The sequence below is a fragment of the Heloderma suspectum genome, chromosome Z, assembly GCF_057233095.1.
Source record: "Heloderma suspectum isolate Gila_16-S chromosome Z, 16-S_ref, whole genome shotgun sequence".
NCBI classification, from domain to species: Eukaryota; Metazoa; Chordata; class Lepidosauria; order Squamata; family Helodermatidae; genus Heloderma; species Heloderma suspectum.
The window spans coordinates 10,207,732-10,233,556 of record NC_139476.1 but is presented as its reverse complement, the minus strand read 5'-3'; the positions used below and the strand labels follow the sequence as shown (position 1 = coordinate 10,233,556).

The window sequence follows — 25,825 nt, the reverse complement described above, 5'->3', positions numbered from 1 at the left end:
TTTGGCGGAAAAACCATGTCAGCAAAGTTTGCAGGAAATGTTTTCATAACTGGGTTTCCTTCATAGTCCATTGGACGTTGTAGGTCCTACGATATACAGGGCTGGTTGGTCTCTAACATTTTTGTTTTAATTTGATGGTTTTACTAAAATGGCACATGTTGTTACATGAGAGTTTTTACCCATTTGGGGTCCTTTATTTTATTTATTTGTGTATTGCATTTATATCCCGCCTTGTTTCCTCTTGCAAGAAACCCAAGGCGGCTTACTTTATTCTCCTCTCCATTTTATTCTCACAACCCTGTGAGGTAGGCTGGGCTGAGAGTCTGTGACTGGCCCAAAGTCACCCAGTGAGCTTCCATGGCTGAGTGGGGACTAGAACTTGGATCTCCCAGCTCCCAGTCCTACACTTTAGCCACTACACCACAGTGGCTGAAAGTCCATCTAGTCTGGTTTTGTGTCTCCAAACGGCCAAACTGATGCCTTTAGGAAGCCCACAAGGAAGGAAAAATCCCTCCTTTGATGCTTGCTCACAGCAGACAGCACTCAAAGGTAGACTGCCATAATCCAGGAGGTTCCATTTAGGTTCCCAGGCCTATCATGCATCTTTTAGACCCCAATGCCTTGGATGTGCAGCATTGCGATGTTGCACACCCAAGAGGTTTGGGTCTATGTGACACCAAGATGGTACAAACTCTCATTTCACAGCACGTTGCATATTTCATATGTCAGTACAGTTGCTGAGCTGAGGAGGTTTTGACCATTTCATGGAGGATAATTCTATAATGGCAAGCAGTATTGAGGGTTATATATTCCAGAGACAGTTTGCCTCTCAGTACCAGCTGCTGGGAGACATGAGCTGGATGCTATGTTGCACTCATATCCTGCTTGTGGGCTTCCCATTGGGGCATCTGGCTGGCTGTTGTGGGAACGGCCTGATCCAGCAGGGCTCTTCTGATGTCAGTTTTTCACAATTATTCTGAGACAAAGGGGGGAAATGCAGCAACTGAGCGGTTCAGTTTGCTGCCTGCTACTCACACTTCGGAAAGTACTTCAGTTTAAAATCGCAGCCTTTGCAGCCTTCAACCAGCTCCTGTGAGACTTTCCTTCATGGCACCTTACTGCCTGTTAAGCAGTTATTTTGGGGGCGGGGGGCTTGCACCGTGGGCTATCAGACCTGAGCCCCGTGGTCTGGCCCTAGTGTTACACAGCCCAAGGGTTGCTGGGAAGAAGAAACAAATGAACGATGGTTGATCCTCCATTTCTGAAAAATTCAAATTCCAACTGTACTCAAAACCTCCGATGTCAGTGGGGTGGTGAATCCACTCCAGGTTTCATTCAGAACCAGTTCAGACCTCTAAAGGAGCTATCCAAGGTTTGTTTTGTTTTAATTGTGATCAATTGGGGTCTTTGGGAGTGTAATATCTCGTTAGTAGCACTTTTTACAGGCACAGGAGGCACTTTGAAATGACTGTTCAGAGTTGGTTTTAGTTATATGTTGTCTGTGTGCTTTTATGTCAATGGCTTTTAAACTTTGTCTATTGTATTTTAATGTGTTAACTTCTGTAAACCGCCCAGACAGCTTTGGCTATGGGGCGGTACAGACATGCAAATAATAACAACAGCAACAGCAACAACAATAATAATTTTTACAAGCTAAAGAGCTTGCCTCTCCTTCTTGGTGAAACCCCTCTGGTAAGTGTTACTGTGGCATTGCCTGTAATCCTAGATTCTGCCACCAGCTTGCAAAGAAGCCATAGTCTTATTGCTTCTTCTTGCTTTTCTCTTTTCTGCCCCCTCAAGTACCCTTCCTTAATATGTACCACTACCAGTCAAATGAATCTCTAAGAACACTGTGATATCAAGCTTTCGTGAAAACCATTATTTAAGAACACAAAAGCAGCCTTCCTGGGTCAGGTGTCAGGTCCATCTAGTCTCGCATCCTGTTTTGCACAGTCAGTTGTGCACCTAAGTAATTTAAGACCCTGGACTTAAGGATCCTACTGGGGTGGGAGGAGGGGTCCTTACATGGCCATGTGTATTATTTCAGTTGCATTGGCAGCTGGAGGCTCCGATGTCAGTGGGGCAGTGAATCCGCTCCGGGTTTCAGCCAGAACCAGTCAGAACTCTAAAGGAGCTCTCCAAGGTGCTTCCGGAGTGGATTCACCACCCCACTGAAAATGCAGCCACCCTCTTCCACTGTTCAATTGTGAAGCATGCTATTAACTGCTTCTACAGTCCTGATATGTTACAGCAAAATTCCAAATAAATATAAAACAAAAACCTGCTAACCTCTCTCTCTCTCTCTCTCTCTCTCTCTCTCTCTCTCTCTCTCTCTCCATCCATACTCTGAGCATGTGCAGCTTTGCTTTGTAAACTCACTTAATTCATGGCACCATCATGACTAAAAGAATAAAAAGGAGTCTGTTTCCTCCTTGTTGCTGCCCTCATGGTAAACACATTCGCTTAGGAATAAGCCCCATTTTGTTGTAGAAGAGCATAATAGATTTTAAAAGTAAAAATAATAAAAGGAGTGTTTATAATGCAACACGTGGTTATGTAGGGGCTGGATTTTGGCCCCTAAGTTCAGCCCTCGCTGAACTGCTGTCATAAGAACATAAGAAGAGCCCTGCTGGATCAGACCCAGGTTCCATCTAGTCCAGCACTCTGTTCACACAGTGGCCAACCAGCTGCCCACAATAAACCCTCAACCAGGGCATGAGCGCAACAGCACCCTCCCGCCCATGTTCCCCAGCAACTGGTGTACATAGGCTCACTGCCTTTGGTACTGGAGGTAGCACAGAGCCATCAGGACTAGTAGCCGTTGATAGCCTTCTCCTCCTGGAATTTATCGAGCCTCCTTTTGAAGCCACCCAAATTGGAGGCCATCACTGCATCCTGTGGTAGCGAATTCCATAGTTTCCCATGAGAAGCCTACAGGCAGGATGTGAAGGCAATGGCCCATGCCTGTAATTTGCCCCCCTGCTTCCAGAATTCTGATATACTGCCTCTGACTTTGGAGGTTCCATTCAGCCATTAGGGCTGGGCCTGGCAGCCACCGACAAGATTTTGAATGTGTCTAACCATCCTCTAAAGCTCCCTTCTTAAAGCGGCCTTTCCCTTCCAGAATGAGGCCAGTTCTGCCACCTGCAAGTCGACCAGCTTGTCACCACCACATGACTCCTTAACCCCTGGGCTTGGCCCAAGTTGTGTCTCCCAGGTCCAACAGATTGCCTCTAAGCCCTCCACCACAGACTCCATCAGTAAGTCGCCTTTTTTGTTTGTTCTGTTCTTGTTTGGTTTGGTTTTCAAATCAATCCTGCCAATTTCTCTACTGAAACCTTCCCCAGTTCTAATGCCCTCTGGATGTGTTGGACTACAACTCCCATCATGGCCATGCTGCCTGGAGACAATGGGAGTTGTAGCTGAACACATCTGCAGGACATCGGTTTGGGGATGACTATGCTGTTTACGATACAGTGTTGTTTTGCCCATTTGATATGTTTGATCAAGGCTACAGGTTTGAATCAATTTTATTGATCGATTAAATCTGCATACAATTGCATGGGAATGAAGCAACAGCACTTTCGCTTTTAGATGCTGTCTCAGCAGGCACTGCCTTAGGAGCATCTATTTCCTTTCTGCCAGACTTGAGATGGGGAAGGACCATAACTCAGTCCCTGCTTTGCATTCGGAAGGTTCTGGGTTCAGTACTCGCCATCTCCAGTCAAAAGGAGGTGATGGGAAAGACCGTCTGTCTGCCCAGGACTCTGGAGACCCACTGGCAGTCAGAATAGGCAGTAATATGCTAGGTGGGCCAAAAGTCCGATCTCATATAAGCCTTATGTTCCTTTGGTGGTACCAGCGCTGCTTGTTTGGAAGAGGCGCTCCGTTCTCTCTCCCATAACAGCATCCGTATTTTTGGTAAGTTCCTTGTATTTAAAAATAATGAACCAGTTTGTTTTTAATCTCCTTCCTGGTTTGATCGGTGGCACTTTTAAAAATTGATAACAAAGAGCTTTGAATCGATGAATCTGTGGAACACGGCAGCATCCATTCTTGTCTGTTTTATGCTGCTGCGTGGCCATTGCTCTTTGCAGATGGCCCCAGGCAATTCTTGTTGGGTCGCTATGCCATACTCTTTTAGGGAAAGATGGAGTGAGCAGGGCAGGTTCCGGGGTGGGGAGACGGTAGCCCTCAGCAGGGGACGGGGGGCTGTTTCAGGTCACCAGTTGCTTGGCGCTCAATATCAGAATGAGCAGGCCTGTTAATGGGCGGGTTAAAAATATGACTAAGGGTCCAATTCTATGCATGTTTAACAGGAAAAAATTCCTACAGCTCCCAGCATTCCCCAGCCAGCTATGCTTAAGATTGCACCCTTAGCCATAATTAGAGTAAAGGTAAAGGTGTCCCCAACCAGTCGTGTCCGACTCTAGGGTGCGGTGCTCATCCCCGTTTCTAAGCCGAAGAGCCAGCGCTGTCCGAAGACGCTTCCGTGGCCATGTGGCCGCCATGACTGAACACCGAGGTGCACGGAGCGCTGTTACCTTTCCCGCCGAGGTGGTACCTATTTATCTACCTGCAATTCCTTGCTTTCGAACTGCTAGGTTGGCAGGAGCTGGGACTGGAGACGGGAGCTCACTCCGTCATGCGGCACTCGGGTCTCGAACTGCTGTCCTGCCGACCTTCCAGTCTGCAGTTCAGCATCTTAACCACTAAGCCACCGCGGCCCCTATATAATTAGAGTAGGCCCATTGAAATCAGTGGGACTTAAATGAACCATAACTAACTCAAGCCCAACTGATTTAAATAGGTCTACTCTGAGTATTACTAAATCCAGATCCAACCCAGAGTTGTTAATTAATTAAATAATAATAATTCTTGATTTCTATGCAATTCCTCATCTAGCAGCAGGGTGGTGTAGCAAGTACTGATTTATTCTGCTTTGCAGAAGATATTAATATCTTTCTCTTCCCACCATTCCCCGTTTTTCCATGCCAGCCCTACGGAGCCCTCTGAGCATGACAACATCCTTTGCCTCCTCCTTTGGGATCATGCCCCATGCTGCCCTCAACGGTGAACTGGCCGCCCCCAGCTCATACGTCAGCATCCACCTCTCCCCACAGATCAGCGGGGCGGTGATGTATGGACGATCTCCCGTGGTAAGCTGAGTCTCTGTGCGATCCGTGTCAGTTTCTCATGTGTTAATTCATAAGTCCCTTCAGTCCTAGTTCTTCATTGATCTGCTTTTTTAAACAAAATTAACAATGTGCGTTTAAACACTTGTAATTGATTGACTTTTTTCTCTCATAAAATACACATTTATAAACGTATTGTATCTCAAAGTCTGCATTTCTAAATTTTACTTTTATCCTAAGAATATGTATATTTAAATCCATTATGAGATATTTTTGAACTGAGAACTGCATTGCAAAATCTGGAGCACTGTGGAATCCAAAGGACGATTAATTACGTCCCAGTGCACATGTTAGTTCAGGAGTTATTAAGGCTAGGAGTGGCTCTTTAGGGTCTGGGACAGAGGAAGGGTCTTTCCCATCAATTGTTCCCTGATCCTTTTAACTGGAGACGCTGGGAGTTGTGAACTGGGACCTTCAGTGTGGAGAGCAGGGGCCCTCCCACTACACTATGGTCCTTCCCTTAAAGATCAAGTAAGATTCTAGTCCTCATAGTTCTGAAGAAAGGGCTGGTATAAATAAAAACTTAGGAAGCTGCAGTCTCTCCCTCTTGCCCATATATACCCCTCCTCGGTTTCTACAGGTGGCCTTTGAATCTCACCCACATCTGCGTGCTGCACCCATCTCCGCTTCTTTGCCTGCTGTTCCAGGCAGCAAGCCGTAAGTACTGCCGAGACACGTGCTGGGGTGAGAGGGGCGTGGATGCCTTATCAGGGCTTCTAGTGGGGCGCATCTGACGCTGACCCACTGACCCCTACACTGGCTTCCCACCCTTTTCTGAGTCCAGCACAAGCTCTCTCGTTCTTGGCTTGGGGTTCTGTGGACTAATTTACTTACCCAATGGCAGCAGTGCATATGGAGCTTCATGGGCTTTCAAGAACAGGAGAGTACCACACACAAGGGGCTTATGGTCTACGTGCTTTTATTTCCTACTGAATCATTGCCTACAGTCCTGGGTCTCCCAACTGTCGCCCTCAGTTTTCCAAAGCTCCCTTGCTGCCCCTTTGCAGAACGTTTATGAAGTACCACCTCTCTCTGTCTGTCTTCCACCATCCTTCAGATCCATGCTCAGAAGCTGCTATTTTTGCATCCTCAACCCCATCTGCAGCCACACTTTTTCCCATTCATCACTTCCTGCTCTGGATTCTCTGTCCCATCCCTTTGCCTCTGTCTCTCCCCTGCTGTTGACATTTAGACTGTACACGCCTTGGGGCAGAGACCTGTCCTTGAAAGACTACTTTAGGTGCCGTGTTACGTCGGCACTGTCCAAATCAGTAAATCTTAATGTTACCACATTAAAGTTTACATGGTTTCTTTGGGTATCTGTGCATACGCAGGCCTGGTCGGTGCAATTCCCCATCTAAGCACAGTTGGTAATAATTCCAATTCTGACAGGGCGTATTCCTTCCATGTGAGCGCCGATGGGCAAATGCAGCCAGTCCCCTTCCCGCCCGACGCCCTGATTGGCTCTGGCATCCCGCGCCATGCCCGCCAGCTCCACACACTGTCCCACGGTGAGGTGGTCTGCGCCGTCACCATCAGCAACTCCACCCAGCACGTCTACACAGGAGGGAAAGGCTGCGTGAAGGTGTGGGACGTGGGGCAGCCAGGCGCCAAGATCCCTGTGGCGCAACTCGATTGCCTGGTAGGTACGCGGAGAGAAGAAGACATAGTTTGCTAGGCGTCTTCCTAGAGTTCTCCAAGACTGACTTTTACTTTAAAAACCGTTTTGCACATCTTGTTTTGTTGTATATGTTTATCATCCTTGTAAGTGGCCCTGTGTCGGTTTTGGTACAAAGTGAGGTCATTGTCATCATCTCTTCTGTTAGCAACCTCCGTGGGTGAGTGCCAGAACAGCACCACCAAAGCAGAAGAAGAGAGGTATCAGCAGGGGAAAGCCAAGATTTGTAGGAAACCCTAAGATTTGCAGGAGAAAATGGCCCTTGAAGACGGTATTTCTGCTATTAGCTAACAGCCATTTGTATTACCCTCTTCCATGAATGTTGTTAATCCCTTACATTTAAAAAAAAGACAAAAGGTCAGTCTAAACCAGCTGCATGTCTTCTAACTGTAATAAATTCATGCACAGGGTGGGCTGTGTGTTGACATGAAATCTGTGGTTATTTTTTAAGAGCACAGGATATGGCGATCCTGGGTGTATAATTCAGCTATCTGACAACCTCTGTTTTCATTACAAAAGAAAAGGAGAGCAAGTTTCCAGTCCTCATGGCTGTGAAGAGAACGCTTGAAAGTGTGTGAGCTGGGCCGACTGAAATCTCATGTTTCCTGCTGATTTAAAGCTCCTTGTGGACAGGAGTGGAGGGTTCATGGTTTGTATTGCTCCTTGCCGTTCCCCCCTCCAGAACCGCGACAATTACATCCGGTCCTGCAAGCTCCTTCCAGATGGCCGCAGCCTCATCGTTGGTGGGGAGGCCAGCACCCTGTCCATCTGGGACCTGGCGGCTCCTACCCCCCGGATCAAGGCGGAGCTGACCTCTTCCGCCCCCGCCTGCTATGCCCTGGCCATCAGCCCCGACGCCAAGGTCTGCTTCTCCTGCTGCAGCGACGGAAACATCGTGGTGTGGGATCTGCAGAACCAGACCATGGTCAGGTGAGATGGCATGGCATTTAGCCCAGTCATTCCCAAGCTTCCTTTGGCGAGGGTGCAGTTTGGTCATAGAGCCCCTACTTTGAAGGCAGAAGGTCCAGGATTCAATCCCCCACATCTCCATGTAGGGCCTGGAAAGATTCGTGCCTGAAACCCTGGAGAGCTGCTGCCAGTCAGAGTAGACAGTATTGAGTTAGATGGACCAATGTTCTCATTCTGTTTAAAGCAGCTTCCTCTGTTCCTAAGCTGGATGGTGTGGTGGTCAGAGTGCCAGACATAGGACCAGGGAGAACCACGTTCAAGTCCGCAGGGTTTACTGTCGTTGTTTATATCCATTGTCCTGTGTTATATTGGATTTCCATAAGTATTTGATGGTTGACATATAGTGGTATTTAGTACCATTTTATAGATGACATGCAAAGGTCGATAGTAATTGATTATAGTTGATGGTTGGCATGCAGTGGTGCTTAGGTCGTTACAGCATTTTATAGATGACATGCAAAGGTATATAGTAATTTATTATAGTTGATGGTTGGCATGCAGTGATATTTACCTCCTTACAGCATTTTATAGATGACATGCAAAAGTATATAGTAATTGATTATAGTTGATGGTTGGCATGCAGTGATATTTACTTCCTTACAGCATTTTATAGATGACACGCAAAAGTATATAGTAATTGATTATAGTTGATGGTTGGCATGCAGTGATATTTACTTCCTTACAGCATTTTATAGATGACATGCAAAGGTATATAGTAATTTATTATAGTTGATGGTTGGCATGCAGTGATATTTACCTCCTTACAGCATTTTATAGATGACACGCAAAAGTATATAGTAACTGATTATAGTTGATGGTTGGCATGCAGTGATATTTACGTCCTTACAGCATTTTATAGATGACATGCAAAGGTATATAGTAATTTATTATAGTTGATGGCTGGCATTCTGGGGGAGTTAGGCTGAAATGCTTACCTGGGGGAAAGCTCCACTCAACACTAAACTCACATTTATGTTTGAGTAAATATGTATGCAGCCTGATCAGAGGTACCTGACAGCATTTGCTAGGTGCCATGGAATGGTATATAGTCCTGCAGACTGACAAGATTCCGAATGCGATGCTTGTCAAAACAGTCGAGAGAGGCTGGCAAGTCTAAAACGATTCTAATTTAGAGATCAAATTTCACATCCAAATGGCAAATTGCAATGTCCCAATCAAAATCTGGGTGGCAGAAATGCTGGCGCATTTTTTAATGTTTCCAAATATTCATTCCAGTCCTTGATACGTTTGTGAGGAGCTGGGGAAGGTTAAAATCAAGTGTTTAGCCTGGAGAAGAGATTAAGGCGAGACATGACAGATGTCTTCCAATACCTGCAGAAGATGAAGCAAGCTTGTTCTCTGTTGCTCCAGAGGGCAGGACTCAAACTGATGGGTGGCAATTGTAGGGAAGCAGAATTTCACTCAACATTAGGAGAAACTTCCTAACAGTGAGTTTGGCAGTCGGGGGGTAGGGGGCTGGAAGCATTTTAAGCAGAAGCTGTCAAGGATGCTGCAGTTGCATCCTGCATTGCTGATTGTACATCGAGTGGGGTGGGTGGGGGGAGGGACTAGATGATCTCTAAGGTGCCTTCTAGCTCCATGATTCTAAGGGAACTATGCCCAGCCCTCTCATTGCTCACTTTTAGACAGGCAGTGAAGACAGTCTTATTTAAATTTACTTTTTAGACAGGCAGTGAAGAGAGTCTTATTTAAATTTACTTTTTAGACAAGCAGTGAAGGGAGTCTTATTTAAATTTACTTTTTAGACAGGCAGTGAAGGGAGTCTTATTTAAATTTCCTTTAAAAAAAAAGGATCTTAATTTTGTTATACTTCTGCTGCTGCCACTAACTGCTGTTGCTTTAACTGTTGCTGTTTGCTGGCCAGTTTGCTTTTTCGCTACGCAGTCCTAAAGATGTCTACTCAGAATTAAGCCCCATTGAGTTCTGTGGGGCTTAATCCCAAAGAAGTCAGTGTAGGATGGATATTATATTATATTATCTCTTGCATTATTTTGATGTTTGTGTACAGTTGTAAAAGGCAGAAAATGTATGATGATGATGATTTATTGCATTTCTATACCGCCCCATAGCCGAAGCTCTCTGGGCAGTTTACAGAAGTTAAAACATTAAACACAATATAAAAAGTTTAAAATCACACAGACAATATATACCAACAAAATATAACTAATTTATATTCAGTGAACATTGAATGGCACTATGTTTTAAAGGTTCAACAAGCGTAAAGCAAATGCAAAGAAGGTGTAAAGTACCCCAAAGTTACTTCCATCAGGATCATGGCGGGGGAATGAAAGGGTTTTAAAAAATCTCCCTGCGTGCCATGGTTCCACTTTTGATCAGGGTCCCCATGCCTAGTATTTCCCATAAAAATAAATAAATACATCACACTACTGCAATGAGGCATTTAGCACCAAATGCCATGTGGCCCCACAACCTAGCGTATCATACCTGAATGTCATAACAACAGGAGTTGTTGTTATCACATTCATATCCTGCCCTTCCTCCAAGGAGGTAATGGTGATAATGTCGAGGATAGAAGAAGTAGTTTAATTTTTGTGAAAGGCCCAGAGAGCTTTGTCAAAGGGGCAGTATAGAAATGTAATGAACGAAAGGAATGAATGAATGAAATCTGGAGGTCAGAGTTCACAGCAGGAGGAGAGGAGAGCTGTAGAAGGAGGTGGCCCACCCCACCTAGTCTTCTTTCTCACCTCCCCAGGCAGTTCCAGGGCCACACGGATGGCGCCAGCTGCATCGACATCTCAAATTACGGCACCAAGCTCTGGACTGGGGGTTTGGACAACACTGTGCGGTGCTGGGACCTGCGCGAGGGCCGGCAGCTTCAGCAGCACGACTTCAGCTCCCAGGTCATCATTTTATATCCTGCTCCTCAGCCAGAAAGGCACTTAGAGGAGCAGCTGACATATGAGCAGTAAAAACATGACAGTCCCTGCTTGCAGGCATACAGTCTAAAAAGGCATGACACAAGGAAAAGCAGAGGGGGAGGGAAGAGGAAAAAAGCAAGCTTTGGTGGAACAGCTGCGTTTCCCATCTCATGTTTTCTCGGGTGACAGTTATTCCAAATGGATTTAACCTGGGGTGTTTGGTAGTGTAAGAGCAGGGCGCTTAAGGAGGCACCCACTTGATTCTGTGTCTCTTCCCACCCTCCCTTGACCCCCAGATTTTCTCGCTAGGTTATTGCCCCACCGGCGAATGGCTGGCAGTCGGGATGGAGAGCAGCAACGTTGAGATCCTGCATGTGACGAAAGCGGAGAAGTACCAGCTCCACCTTCACGAGAGCTGTGTCCTCTCCCTCAAATTTGCTTCCTGTGGTAGGTGTGTGAGCCCCGGCATGTGTAAGATTCAGGCCTTTGTTTAAGGCAGGCATCAGCTCACAGAATAAACAGAGCATGTGAAAAGAAGACAGCTGTGGTGACAGTGGTTTTATAAAATCATAAACGTTGTGAGAAAAAGGAAATTTTCCTGTCACCCTTCAGGACAGGGGTGTCGAACTTCTTTGGGGGTCATTTTCCAGTGGTGGCTGGGACCAGAATAACAGCATGTTAGCCTAAAGCTCTTGCTGCAAATTATGAAGCCTTTTTCACCTTTTAGAATTGGGAGGACAAACTGCAAAAGCTGGGAAACCACCAATCAGCGTAAAGAGGATGGTGACAGGGGAAGGGGGGGGCCATCTTGTGCACTGTGCAGGACAGATCTGGACCATAGCTGGGCCAGATTCAGACTGCAGTCCTGACGTTCTACGCCCCTGTTTTAGTGTGTTTGAACTCGGGAAGCATTTGAGTCGTGGGGTTTGAAACCCGCAGAAGGAAGTCATTTTTCACACAAAGCCTATAGAACTCCCTGCCCCAAGAGGCAGTGCCCAGATGGCTTTAAAAGAGGGGTTATAGATAGGTTGACTGGTGGTGGGCTGGAGGTATTTTAAGCAGAAGTTGTAAAGGATGCTGCAGTTGCATCGTGAGCCGGGGGGCTGGACTAGATGATCTGTAAGGTACCCTTCAGCTCCATGAATCGGAGCCACCAGCCTCCAATGGATGAAAGAGGAGGGTGTGTCTCTCCACTGTTGTGGCTCATGATGGCTAAATAGAGCCCTCAAGTCTAGGGGCAGTCTACCTCTGAATCCTGGATGCTGTAAACCTGCCTTCCCCAACCTAGCACTCTCCAGATGGATTGGACTATAACTCCCATAATCCTCAGCTGTGCTGTCTTAGGATGACAGGAGCTGTAGTCCCTGTGGGCTTTCCGGAGGCATTTTGTTGTTGGAAACAGAATGCTAGATTAGATGGACCCCTTGGTCTGATCCTTCAGGGCTCTTCTCATAGAGCCATGATGGGGAACTCCCATCATCCTTCACCATTAGCTAAGCTAGCTAGGACTGCTGGGAGATGCAGTCCGACAACACTTAGAGGGCCACACACTCCCTGCTCCTGTTACAGAGGATAAGGTCGATGATAACCAGGTAGCTAAATGGAGCTTCCAAGCCCAGAAGCAGTCTCTCCTTCTGGATATGAGGAACAAACAGCAGGACTTTGCAACTGATTTGGCTGCCTGTCTGTGTAAAAAGCAGAGCCCTTGAAGGAAGAAACAGCCCTGTGTGGGCCAGAAGGTGACAAAGCCAACTGTCTCTTCCTCCCTCCGCCGCCATAGCTTCCTTCTCTCTCCAGCAGATAAAAATCGATGCAGATCAAATCAATCCTCTGGGTTTTTTTTTTTCTCCCTCTCTCCCTACAGGGAAATGGTTTATCAGCACTGGCAAAGATAATCTGCTGAATGCGTGGCGGACGCCCTATGGGGCGAGCATCTTCCAGGTATGGGAGGCAGGGAGCTGTGGACTGGGAGTTATGTGTGTGTGTGTGGGTGATGCTGTCAGCAGAAAACAGCCACCGTTGTGGGAATTCCTAGGTTTCGAGAGGTGGAGAGGCGCTATTGAGTACAGCCCAGGCTGAACTTCAGGTTTGAAGGGGCCGTGGGCAAAGTCTGGTGCCCCCCTTCCTCTGCTTGTGGTCTTCCTTGGCGGCTGCAGGCAGCAGTGCTGTGAAGGACATGACAAGCAGCACAGTGTGTCGGTCCAGCTGCATTTTAATTTCCCACAATGTGCCCGATTTGGAGGAATCCCCCCTTCCCCCCACACCACAGCTCACCCCGTTGAGCAGGGGCTCCTGACTCTGTGTAGCATTCTCGGGGGGGGGGGGGGCTGGAGGGTCTGCTGTGGGAAGGAGCAGGCGGGGGAGTCCACCTCCACCAGCACAGTGCATCCAGTGTCAATCTGGATCCAAGCTAAGGTGTATATATAATCTCCTTGCCCCTCCCCACATGTAGCAAAAGCAGAATAGCGGTGGCAAAACTGCAGGATGTTTTCATGCAGATAAAAGAACCGAGCCATTCGTGCAGACGCCTCACGGGAGAAAGAGAGGTCACAGAATCATAGGCTTGGAAGGGCCTACAGGACCATCGAGTCCAACCCCCTGCTCCATGCAGGAAGCCTGATTCCCAGGCGGTCTCCCATCCAAGGACTAACCAGGGCTGACCCTGCTTAGCTTCCGAGATCGGGCGCATACAGTGCTAGGCATGGACGAATGGGTCATCCAAGCCTGGAGGCACTCTGTTGCTGAATCCCAGATGCCCTAAACAGCTGGGGCTGAGGCAAGGATGTGAAGCGGAGGTGCCTGGCTCTGCAGGCTTGAATTGTTGAAAGTACATTGAGGCTGGCACAGCCCATCTGGATCAGAGGCCTGCCCTGCTTCTGCCCGCACGCCCAGCCCAGGTGCAGCCCAGGAAAGTAGCCTGTCTGCAACAGGAGGAGACCGCATCCACATCAGTTTGTATGTGGCAGGGATGCAGAACCTGAGGGCCTGATTTGAAACAGCTGCATGACCCAGCTGTTTCAGCCAGATCCATTCAGTTTCCAGGCTGTTGGACAGAGGCGTTCTGCCTGTGGATGCAGAGCTGAGACCTGGGAGAGCAAATCCCTCTGGAGTGGAAGCTGCCAGCGCCCTGCTAGTTCCTTGAGCTCTGCAAACCATGGACACCTGGGCCAAAACAGAGCAATGAGAAGCCCCTCCACCCTCACCTGCCTTGTTTTCTGCAACACCTGGGGCAACAGGAGTACAGGTGGAAAGCTGAAGGGGAGACCTCTTGGCCATCTGCCTCCAGAGCTTTTGTGCCTAATGCTTTGTTGCACTGAAACCTCAAGGAGATAGGAACTGGAGCATTCTGTGCGCTTGCAAACAGATCCAGAATGGGCAAGCGAAGCGCCGAGTCGCCAGTGAAATACCTGGATGCTGACTCCTGGATGGATGTCCTGCTGAGCCAACCCACCATGACGTTTGCCATTCCAGCCAATTGTTCTGCTGTGACTGATGGGAGACACCTCTCGGGCCAGCTGAATGGCTCTGCCGCCTCCTTGCTGAGCGACCTGGATTTCATCCCACCTTGACGGTTCCGGTAAGCCTCGGCTTAAACGTCTGTTTGAATGAGAACACAGCTGCTCGTGACCTTGTGCTGGAACTCCCTCAATGCTGTCTCCGCTGATTGAAGTTCAGCCCAGTTGAGGCTCTTCTGTGCTTCCAAGGCCAACCACGTCCTATCCAGCAGAGCCCCCCATCCAAATAGAGTGGCATCAGTTGTGACTACGATCTGATCAGACGCCTCCAGACCGATCCTTTTGGATAGTCTGCTGGGTTGCAATTTCCTGTCTAACTTGGACAGGGGTCGAAACCTTCACGGGAACCCGATTGGCAATTTGGCTCTGGAAGGGAAGCAGTACCTTCTAACTCTCGGAAATTGAACCTGGACCAATGGACAAGGTCCTGGCAGGACACCATCATGCCCATAAGTTTGGCTGGCGTCATGAGGTTCGAGGATGTCTCTGACGGGATGGAACTTGCAAGCTGTGAGAGTTTGGACTGACGTTCTGCCGAGAGGAACATCCTGAACTGGGAGCTATCTGGTATCACTCCCAGGTGTTCCAGTGGCTGCATAGGGACTAAGAAACTCTTCTCCACATTCACTACAGACCCATGTTCCATCAGGCTCGAAAGTGTCCTCTGGATATCCATGAAGCATTTCTGTTCAGACATGGCACTCCTCAGAATGTTGTCTAGGTATGGGTGCAGAAAAAAACCCTGGATCTGAGGGTGCACAACCATGGCTACCAGTAAAGACCCAAGGGGGCCGAGGTGAGCCTGAGGGGAAGTGCTCGATATTGTTAGTGGTGCGTGTTGCACCAGAAACAGAGCTACGCTTAATGCTTCTGCCTGACTGGAATATAAAGGTATCCATCCGACAGGTCTATTGAAGCTAAGACGTCCTGGTGTTGCCCTGCCATGATGGATGTCAGAGCTTACATTTTGAAATGATTCCTTAACAGGTGCTTGTTTAGCCACTTGAGATCCAGAATCACTCCGACATCTCCATTTTTCTTGGGCACTAAGAAGACGATTTAAGTAAACCCCTGATCTGGTCTGGAATAGGTTCTATGGCCTGAATGTTTACACAGTGTTGAATGGCCCTAAGGAACTTGAGATGCTTCTCCCTTTTTTTTGCCTTGGGGAGGGAAATAAACTTGACCCGGGGCAGAATTCCAGACAGCAGCCCCGAGAAACTGTCTCTCTGATCCAGCAGTCTGACGTGGTCTGGGACCAGGTCTGTGCAAAGTCCAGGAGCTGTCTGGGACCAGGTCTGTGCAAAGTCCAGGAGCTGTCCCCCTATGAGACCCCGAGTGCTCCTGGCATCATGCTGATGTGGCTTTCTTTGTTTCATTGTCGAACCTACTGGAGGACTATTGTGTAGATCTTCTATCTGTAGACTTGAATCCTGTTTCGCTTAGGCTGTGACCTAATCAGAACGAAAGGACTTTGACAGAGGCTTGTTGTACCGAAAGGACTGAGCTGGTCTGAATCTCTGGTTGTCCTTCTTGGTGCCAGGCAGGGCTTTTTTCTTATGCATAATCTCCACAACTTAAACTTCCTGTGTGTCTCCGAACACCTTCAACCCCGCCATGGGCTACTAGTCCTGATGGCTCTGTGCTGCCTCCAGGACCAGAGGCTGTGAGCCTATGTACACCAGTTGCTGGGGAACATGGGTGGGAGGGTGCATTTGCACTCGTGTCCTGCTTGTGGGTTCCCGGTTGACAGCTGGTTGGCCACTGTGTGAACAGAACACTGGACAAGATGGACCCTTGGTCTGATCCAGCAGGGCCCTTCTTATGTTCTGAAGGGCTTGATGGCTTGCCATGCCTGGGACCCAGGATCTGCATCCCAGCTGTTTAACCATCCATTTCTCCTGCTACAGTGTTCATTAGCATGGTTCTGGCACCAAGCTGGATGGCAACCAGTGAAAAATCAGCCAAGAATGCAGGCAAGAGGGCTATCTTCTTCAGGGCTACCTTCTTCAGCTGATCCTTGACCTGTTTAGAGCCAGCATCTGGCCTGGCTCGATCCTTTGCCAGAGATAGGTGGCCTGGGCAAAAAAGGGGTTGGCTGCCGAAGTTCTGAACACTGTGGCAGATGCCTCAAACCCCTTGCATAGCCCTTTTGTCCCAAGGTTCCTTGGGGGGCCCTTGCCATCTCTTGGTGTCACTGTGCCAGAAGAAAGGATGCCACAGGAGCATCCACTGTGGGCACGTGAAGCAAGTCCATTCTGCTTTCCAAACCTTGTCAAAAGAGTTTGGAAAGGGGTTAGTGAGTGGCTTAGGTGGCCCTGAGGGGAAAACCGTCTCAGCGGAGGTTGAGCCCTGAGGAGAGGACTCATCTCGCTTAGCTTGCTCCTCCTTGATGTTGAGCAGCCTGCGGTCTTTTCCCAGCAAGGTGGGAAAGACCGCCTGTGGGAAAAGGTGGGCCTGCTGTGGCAGGGTTCCCACCGCTTCCTCAGACGGTTCCCCAGAACCCCCATCCGAATCTAATGCATCCCCAGATGCCTCAGCCCTGAGAGGAGCAGGGGCTTGATCCTTGGGACTTTTTGTCTCCTCCTTTACCCCTTGTCCTCATGCTTCTTGGAATGGCGATGGGGAGAACAAAAAACAGTGGGATTTGATGAAGAGGAACCATAGCTGGAGGCCTGGGAATCTGCCAATAATTTTCTCCCAGATTGGCCCATTCCGCTCTCCAAAAGGGGTTAGTGAGTGAGACCAGGTGGTCCTTTTGCATTTCGGTTCGGACCTTCCCCTGGCCTTGGACTTTTTCCATTTACCCTTGTGCCTTTTTTCTTGGGGAAAGTGACTTCGTACGCTCTCCCCCCTTAACTAAGGTCCCTCTTATTTCCTGGGCTAGTAGCCCCTTCACCCAGTCTAGAAACTGTGGCAGGGCTTCCTGCCTGGGTAGTTGCAGTTTTGGGGTAGGGGCGCCCTACTACTCACCCCTGCAATGCCCCAGCATCCTTGATTTGACACCTGAACTGTATTTGGGCCTGTGGGCCCTGCAGGGCTTTCCTGCTCCCCCATGCTGGAATCAGAGCTCTCCATCTCTGCTCTGGGGTCTGTGCTGTGGGGGAGACAAGTCCACCCTCAGTCGTCTGATGGGGAAGGGAGTTCGGACAGACTGTATCCCCAGTGCCTTGTGGGCGACTTGGAAGTGAAACCCGGTCTCTGCAACCCTCTGCCCTAGAAAGCAGGCTTTCCCCCATCAGGAAACACCGGTTCTGCCGCACTCAGCGCTCCAAGGGGCTCCCCCCGCATGCCGCTGAGGACTGGGAGGGCGGCCAGCTGCCAACTTCTCCCTCCACCCCTTAAATGTAGTCTCCTCCCCACACCCAACTAAGCTGAAAGAGTGGGGCAGAGGAGGGGGAAAAGGAGAGAGAGAGAGAGAGAAAAACAAGAAGAAAAAAGGAAGGGAAAACTAGAAGGAAAAATCAAGATTTTAGAGAGTTAGGGTCGGGTTCTTAGGAGCGCCAACCAGGCCCAGCTGAACAGCTCCTTAGGCAGGGGCAGTCTGGGAAGCAAGACAGCTCCTCCCCCTGGAGAGGGAAAGATCTTGAAGTGGATCTTGCCAACTTGCTCCAGGAGGAGGCACCATCCCAAAGTGAGGAACGGCCTCCGTGAAGGTCCCAACACATTTTTCCCATTTTCTTTGCAGTCCAAAGAATCTTCTTCTGTGCTGAGCTGCGACATCTCTACCAACGACAAATTTATCGTGACGGGATCAGGAGACAAGAAAGCGACGGTTTATGAACTGGTGTACTGAGAAGGGGAGGTCTCGGCTGTCCTACCTTTTCTACCATCAGAGCCCCCCCACCCCCACTTGGGATGCTGCTTGGAAGCCCCTCCCTCCACTGCCACACTGATGAGGAAACTAGGATGAACTTGATGAAGCAAAGTGAGTGTGCCCCCCCACCACCAATGTGACCAAACTCTGCTGTTCTTTGGGAACACTTATTCCCAACTAGATTTGGAGATTCCAGTAAAGACGGCCCATGTACTTCTAAAGCTATCTTCAGAGCCCCCTGAGGACTAGAAACTTTAAACACCGAGATTCTCAGGAAGATTTTTATGATCCCCTTGGACTCAAAGGGGCACATACAGGGCGTAATTTCTTTATGTAAACCATGCAGGAATCAGAGAGGGGAGGTGATTTATGCACTTTCCCACGATCCCTGCTGACTGAATAACTCCCCTAGAAGGGCAAGGCTGGTTTAGCCCCCCCGGAACAGGAGGGAACGCTGCCCCCGCCCCCCCCCCACACTGTGCCTGACAAGCAGAGGACAACTGGCACAGAACGTCTTGTCTCTCCCCCCACGCTCCACCCCCTGCCACACTGTTTATTTTTTTCCAGATGCAAACAAAAGAAGCCAGTGTTCAAATCCACCTGAATTATTAAATGTATTTGAAAACCGCAAGTAACTGTGTTGGTCCATTTGGGAGCAGGTGCGAGGGAAATAAATCCAGCAGAAACTAAGGCAGGCATGGGTAACCTTGCAGCCCTTGGATGCCAAAGCCCATCAGCCCAACCTTCATGGCCAGGAGTCAGGAATGCTGGGAGTTGTAGTCCAAAACATCTGGAAGCCACCAGGTTGGCGAAGGGCGGCATCATTTATTCTCCAGCTTGTTTTGCCTGTTCTGCATAGTGCGTTTTGCCACCAGCAGTCTGAAGAGGGGATCGAACTATTAGCATAACTCTTTAAAGGGCTGCTTCTCCATCACCCTCTTCGTGGAGCCGTTACGGTCACCAAACATCATCCTTGACAGATCCTTCCCCCCTTGACATCCTTGACAGATCCTTTCCCTCTGCTGCAGAAGCTCTGTGTGGTTTTTAAAAATGTAGAAGTGGGTTCCTCCCTTCACAGGACAGGGGGGCCTCCTTAAAGGCTTCCAAAGATAGGGATGGACGAATCAGTCAGTTTCACTTTCTCCCACCTTCAATTTTTAAAATCTCAGGTTTTCTCTCTCTGGTGTCCTGCTTGTGGGTTTCCCCATTTGGTGGTTGGCCACGGTGTGAACAGAATGCTGGACTAGATGGACCCTTGGTTTGACCCAGCACGGCTCTTCTTATGTTCTGTCCCATTTATAAGGAATTTTGAAATGTTGTTACGTTCTTATCAGAAAAACAAAACAAACTAAATTCTCACCCTTCTGCACCAGCCAAATTCAATAAGTACAGCTATTCCCAGCATCGAGAAGACCCTGATGTATCTGCCTGCAGTGTACCTATTAAAGATGAGGAGCTGTCAGCAAAGGTGGCAGCTCAAATTCAACCCCACAAACATGCCTGAATACACCAAGATTCAAATCCAGGATTTTAAGAGGGAAGTACTCAAAGCCTCAGGGCTGGATGGGCGATTTTGTCAGTTTTACTTTCCCCCAGGTTCAATTTTTGAAATCTTAAATCCGTTCTATCTTTTTAGGAAGAAATTGTGAATTTTGGAACCTTATTTAAACAAAAAACGAACTTAAAAAAATTCTCACCCATTCTGAGCCTTAGGTGTGGCTTTCCCCTCTGTCTTTTAAGGAAGATCTAGGAATTTAAGTAAGCTGCTGGTACAGGTTTTTTAATTACATCTGGTACAGGTTTTTTAATTACTATATCCAGAAGGCTTTTAGTTGAAAGAAAAATATGCACAAATGAAAAGAACTGGGGTCTGTTCAAATTAACATGGGGGGTGGAGCTTCTGTTCACAGGTACTGAAGCCACACCCCTATTTAACTGTACCCCGTACTATCCATCAGACAGTTGCATTTTTTTACACTGAATTTGCAACATGGTCAAATGCATCTAATTCTTTTTCATTAGCCAAACCGTTCTCTGATTGAGCCTAATATCTGCTTTTGTAAATTGCTTCTTGCAAGCATATGAGGGTTTCAACTCATTTCGACAATTATCTCCCCATGTTCTACACGGAGCCTGCCAAATGTAAGATTGAGAGCTAGAAGTTGTACTCCACTGGCCAGGATTCATTGCTTTTTTTAAGGAAAAAGTTGCACGTTCACTGTGCTCAAGGTGAAGCTCCGTTGAACATCATGGGATTTGCTTTTGAATAAGCCTGCACAGGCTGCACGCCAAAAGAGCTCAGTGATTATCAAGTGACTGGATGATGCTGGGAACTAATTTATAATGAGTACATCTTCTGCTGGATTGTTTGGGACCCTCGAAAAGCACAGAAAGGTGTGTGTAATTGTTTTTTTTTTAAAAAAAACCCAACAAATCCAAGTACATAGCTGGTGGATTTTCCTCTACCCCCATTTTCAAACTGAGCTACCTGCAATCAAGTTCCTAGTCCTTCACCTTGGCTGCACGTGGAAATCTAGGTCTTTTTGATGTGTACGCACACATAGTGCTGTTGTGGAAGGTGGCCTTTCTAATTAAATCAAGCCTCAAAAGCAAATGGACCGAGGCTGGGCTCCAACAAACACCCCTTCACATTTTTATTTAAAGTTTTTTAAAAAAATTAAACACACAAGAAACTCTTCCAAGGAATTTAGATTTGAACACACACCAAAAAAGAGAGGCCCTCCGCGCCCCCAACGCCCCAGAAAAATAAGACCAGGGGAAAGCAAGACAGCACATGCCAGAGTCCTTTTTCTGAAACTAGTGACTGTTTCCATCCCCTTGTTTGCAAAAGCAGGGTGGTGAGCTGCAGTTCGAGGCCATCACCCGACACCCTCTTTGCTGCAGGCTAAGTATCTGTAGGTGTATTCTTTGGCTGGAAAAAGCTGGGGGGACACGTTTAGCCCCTTCTCCCAGATTCAGTTTCAACAAGGTTGCTGATTTGCTTCAGTACATGACCTCATAAACAGATGCCTTCTTGTCCCCGGAGCCAGTGACGATGAATTGGTCGTCAGTGGAGACGTCACAGCTGAGGACAGAGGATGACTCCTTAGACTGAAATGAAAGGGGGGGGGGGCTTATGTAGATGTGGCTGCGTGGGGAGGAAAACCGCAAGAAAAACAGGAACAATCATGTCAGAAGAGTCAGCACTCCCGCTAATAGCAAACTCAGGTGGGTGAGTGCCAACAGGACTGGAGCCAAAATTGGGCCACTGAGAAACAAGAGGGAGATATACGTCTGCACAGAGAAAGACTGCCCCATGCAGACAGCATATTAGTAGTCCAGTCTGGATGTAACCAGTGGTAACTGGGGTTTGGTCCACCTTCTCCGGAAAACGCACAGCCAAACCTGGTAAACAGCACTCCTGTTTGTAACCTGATGGTTATTCAGAGCGACACAAGTCTTCACTTCCCACACAGTGCATACAGAGTTCTTTTTGGCCTGCTGGTCAAACAGGTCATGCAGGCTTGCGAAAGTGAAAGAAAACCTGCCAAACCTGATAATGCCCCATGTGCTTTCACTTCTGCTACACGTGGTCCCCTTCTTTCAAAGCCACCCTCAGATTCCTGGAAAGGCAAACTATCGGCTGTACCGTAGCCTTTGGAGAGTTGAAGGGGATAGTAAGCAGGGGACGTTACCTGTAGCATACACCCACTCATTAAATGAGACGTTTGCAAATGTTTCAGAAAAGCCTCCTTCACCTGTTTGGGTCAGAGGTAACCAAGAGAGCTTGGGGCCAGGAAGACGAAGTGTCTGTCAAAATTCTATTGACTCTCTTAAAAAGAACTATCTGTATGCAGCCTCACTGGATGGGTTCTCAAACACACTCTCCCCCTTACCTGAAATATACTTGCTCCGTAGGGCGTCCTCCAGGCATTCAACAAATTGTCCTTCCCAGTACTCACGAACCATTTCCCTGTAGCGCAGATGAGTGGAAACAAGCTGTTACCTATCTTCCCTGCCCCCCCCCCCACCAGTGAATAATTATTCTTAGTCATGGGAAAAGACACCCTCTCCTGCAGGACATCCAGATTATGTAGGTGAAACAATGGAATTTACAAACCAAATCTTTGAAACTAGTATCAAACTCATTTTCCGAGTGTGCATCCTTACGTAGCCAAAACAGCACCCTCCATGCACAAGAGGGAGGCATCATCAGTCTTGGGGGAATCCCATCATTTGCAGAAGTACCCCCCCCAAAAAAGAAAACAAAACTATCCAAAGGTGGGGGGGAGGACTAGAAAAACTATGGAGCGGGGATGGAAGGGAAGAGGGCTTAGCTAGCTGGGAGGCACCATGGGGGAATGGAATGGAGCATTCCAGAATTGGGCGCAGCTGACTGGCTGGCTGGCACCCTCAACAGGAACAGTCTACTGTACAGCGTATTTGGGATGGCAGGGTCACACCTACCGCAGGAGGCAAACTTGAGGGAGAGAACGCAGCTCTCGTGAAGGTGCAGCTGATACTTCTCCGGCTTCAACACATGCAGGATTTCAACATTGCTGCTCTCCATCCCGACCGCCAGCCACTCACCTGTGGGACAGTACCCCAAGGAGAAGATCTGGAGGGCAGGAGGAGAAAGAGGGGGCAGGAGTTGGACAGGAACACCAGCCCAGCAGAACTGGGACTTTGCAGATGCCGACATTCTACAGGAGCGCAGGATGCAGTCATATTTGTTGTGCAAAGAATCCATGCCCACATTTCTAGTCCTCATCGTTGCAAAGCAGGCTTTGCAACGACAAGGACTAGAAATTTGGGCATGGATTCCTTGCACGTCAAATAATACTGCATCCTGGGCTCCTGTAGAATGTTGGCAACACCTGTCAAAATTTATTGGAAACGAAAGAGGAGGGAAGAAAAGTTTGCCAGTGGTTTAGGGGTGGGATTTTGGAGTACTGCACTCAGTTTGTTTCAACTTTTGGGGACATGTAAATTGCAGGAGTGGGAGCCCCAGTCCGGATCGGGAGCGCAGCAAGGGACAAAGGGTTAAAGTCCCCCAACCCACTCTAGGTTCCCAAACTGGATCTGGTCCCCCGTGCTTATGTTTGAGTCCATAGCACGGCAGACAGAGCTGCTAGCGATGTCTTTAAAAAGGAATGTGCAGCTTGACCCTAAGAGGGGGAAACAGCACATGGTAGACGATTGTAAAATTAAATCTGGCGTGGAAATAGCGGAGAAAGGAAGAGAGAGAGGTCCTTCACACAGTACATCATTAACTTATGGACTCACCACCACAAGATACGGTACTGATGGCCACTAGCCCAGATGGCTTTAGGAAGAGATTAGACAAATACCTAAGAGGATAAGGCTACCAACGGCTATATATCGGGTGCAGAAACTCAGGCCAGGGGGACAAATCTGGCCAGGCTGGGGTCCCTAACAAATCTTCCAGGGTGCTCCAGATGGCCATGTCCCCTTTCCCCTGATTATTTGGTGCTTTTCTGGCTTTTGCACAGTTTTTCCCCCATCCTAAAATGTTAAAATGCCTCTCATAAGGCTTCCTTGCTGGTAGTGAGAGCTGTAAGCTAAAATATGCTGGTGTTTTGAGCCTATCTCTGCTATTTTCATTCTCGCCCATTGGAACGTGGCCCCTGAGAGCTTCTTCAAACAGCCCTTGGGGTAAAAGAGGTTCAACAGCCCTGCTATAAATAACAGCGAGAAGCAAGCTCCACATTCAGAGACAGGATGCCACCGAATACCAGCTGCACACACTGACCACAGCCACTTCAATCGGGGCCAAGCTCAGCAAGTCCCTGCTCCCTCATCTCCTGCCCTGCCCTCTTCCAGAGTCTCTGCCCCATTCGCTGCCTCCTGCCTGTGAGTTGAAGTCATGCTGTTGGAGCTGCCGGCCCTCCCGCAGGTCCCAGGACCGGACTGTGTTGTCCAGTCCCCCCGTCCACAGTTTGGTGCCATCGTTCGAGATGTCGATGCAGCTGGCGCCGTCCGTGTGACCCTGGAACTGCCTGGCGGGAGGGAAAGGAAATAGAAAAGATAAAAAAGAATAGATGTTTATGGCCCAGGAACAAATAGACGAAAAAGAAATAGATGAGAAATAGATGGAAAATATAGATAGATGGGAAAAATAATGAAAATGAATAAAAATAGATCAAAATAGATCAGAAATGGATGAAAAAGAAATAGATGAAAAAGAATACATGTTCATGGTCCAGTAACGATAAATTGCACACCATGTTAGAACAGCACCAGGCTTGCTGAACTGAATAAAAAACTCTTTGAAATGATTAATTGTTCAGAAATTAATTGGACTGGCAAGTCTCTGTATGTCCTGCAATTCTATAGGAATGTGGGGGAAAAAAACATAGTATGTGGGCAAATTCACTTCCTGCAAATCTCAGCTTTCTTTTTCTTTTTTAAACAAGTTTTTAGTCCTTATGGATGTGAAGATAAACTTGGAAGTGTGTAAGCAACAACTGCAGAAATCTCATGAGCCAGAGGGGTGGCTGGATACAGCAGTCTTTTACCATGCCCACGATTAGCAAAGCCCAGGAAAAACAAGTATGCAAAGTAGGAGACATTCATGCAATCAATTTGCATAATATATACTGGGTTAAAAAAAAAAGTTACATTTATATCCCACCCTTTTTCTTCCTGCAAGGAACCCAAAGCAGCTTACATGGTCCTCCTCCTCTCCACGGTATCATCACAACAACCTTGTGAGGTTGTTCAGGCTGAGAGTCAGTGATTGGCTCAAAGTCACCCAGGGAGCTTCATATCCAAGTGGGAACCTGAACCTGGGTCTCCCCAGACCCAATCCAACATTCTAATTACTACACCACACTGGCTTCCAAATCAAGCTTTTATTTCATCTTCACAACAACCCTGCAAGGTAGGTTATGCCGAGATTGGCCAAGTCGCCCAAGGTCACCCAGTGAGCTTCAGGGCCAAGTGGGGACTTGAACCCAGGGCTACCTGGACCCAGCTGGACATTCTAGCCCCTACACCATGTTGGCCTGGCAATGTGGACCCGATTTCTCCCCCATGGAAGCAGAAAGCTTACCTAACAAGCGTCTGGTTCTGCAGATCCCACACCACGATGTTTCCGTCGCTGCAGCAGGAGAAGCAGACCTTGGCGTCGGGGCTGATGGCCAGGGCATAGCAGGCAGGGGCGGAAGAGGTCAGCTCTGCCTTGATCCGGGGAGTAGGAGATGCCAGGTCCCAGATGGACAGCGTGCTGGCCTCCCCACCTACGATGAGGCTACGGCCGTCAGGAAGGAGCTTGCAGGACCGGATGTAATTGTCGCGGTTCTAGGGCAGGAGGACGAGAATAAGGATATTTCAGCCCCTAGCAGTTGTGCGATCATTCAGAGTGGAGCAGCAGCTCTTTGCACCCTCAGAGAAATCCGAGACCCCTTCCCATAATGTTCATCAACTTTTCTTTTCTTTTTAAAGCAGAAACCAACTTTCTAGCCCCTTTGCTAATGGCCGGATCACATAACAGGATGCTGATGACCTGCAATCGGATACCCCAACTTCTGCATTTAAAATCAGGTGCAGTTTGGTCCAAGGGCGCTGGTCAGCGGCACTGGTGGGTGAAGTGGTGTTTAACCCTCCCACACCCGCATGCCCCCATGTGGGTCACAGCAGCTCCTGGAGAGATTTAGATGAGTGAAACACCGGGTGCATGTGACTCTCTTCCCCAGTTCTGCCGCTGCTCTGATCAAATAAGGGGTCCC

General features: G+C 48.3%; 2 protein-coding genes across 6 annotated transcripts in view; one reads left to right on the top strand and one right to left on the bottom strand.

Annotated features, from left to right (window-relative positions):
- TLE2 (TLE family member 2, transcriptional corepressor) overlaps positions 1-18,704 on the top strand; it is a 53,462-nt gene extending 34,758 nt beyond the window's left edge. For 2 of the 3 annotated variants that reach the window (XM_084826241.1, XM_084826240.1), the window contains exons 11-19: positions 3,125-3,260; positions 4,999-5,159; positions 5,776-5,852; positions 6,588-6,837; positions 7,556-7,803; positions 10,577-10,724; positions 11,039-11,189; positions 12,607-12,683; positions 17,946-18,704. In XM_084826241.1, the coding sequence (XP_084682367.1) occupies positions 3,125-3,260; positions 4,999-5,159; positions 5,776-5,852; positions 6,588-6,837; positions 7,556-7,803; positions 10,577-10,724; positions 11,039-11,189; positions 12,607-12,683; positions 17,946-18,053 (1,356 nt within the window). In that variant the 3' untranslated portion in view covers positions 18,054-18,704. Of the gene's footprint in view, positions 1-3,124; positions 3,261-4,998; positions 5,160-5,775; positions 5,853-6,587; positions 6,838-7,555; positions 7,804-10,576; positions 10,725-11,038; positions 11,194-12,606; positions 12,684-17,945 lie in introns of all 3 variants that reach the window. The other variant, XM_084826242.1, reaches the window with a different exon arrangement.
- LOC146333652 (transducin-like enhancer protein 1) overlaps positions 18,671-25,825 on the bottom strand; it is a 52,236-nt gene continuing 45,081 nt past the window's right edge. For all 3 annotated transcript variants that reach the window (XM_084826239.1, XM_084826238.1, XM_084826237.1), the window contains 5 exons: positions 25,150-25,397; positions 23,947-24,094; positions 22,542-22,692; positions 21,971-22,047; positions 18,671-21,185 (listed from right to left, as the gene is read on the bottom strand). In XM_084826239.1, coding sequence (XP_084682365.1) covers positions 21,078-21,185; positions 21,971-22,047; positions 22,542-22,692; positions 23,947-24,094; positions 25,150-25,397 — 732 coding nt within the window. In that variant the 3' untranslated portion in view covers positions 18,671-21,077. The remainder of the gene's footprint in view (positions 21,186-21,970; positions 22,048-22,541; positions 22,693-23,946; positions 24,095-25,149; positions 25,398-25,825) is intronic.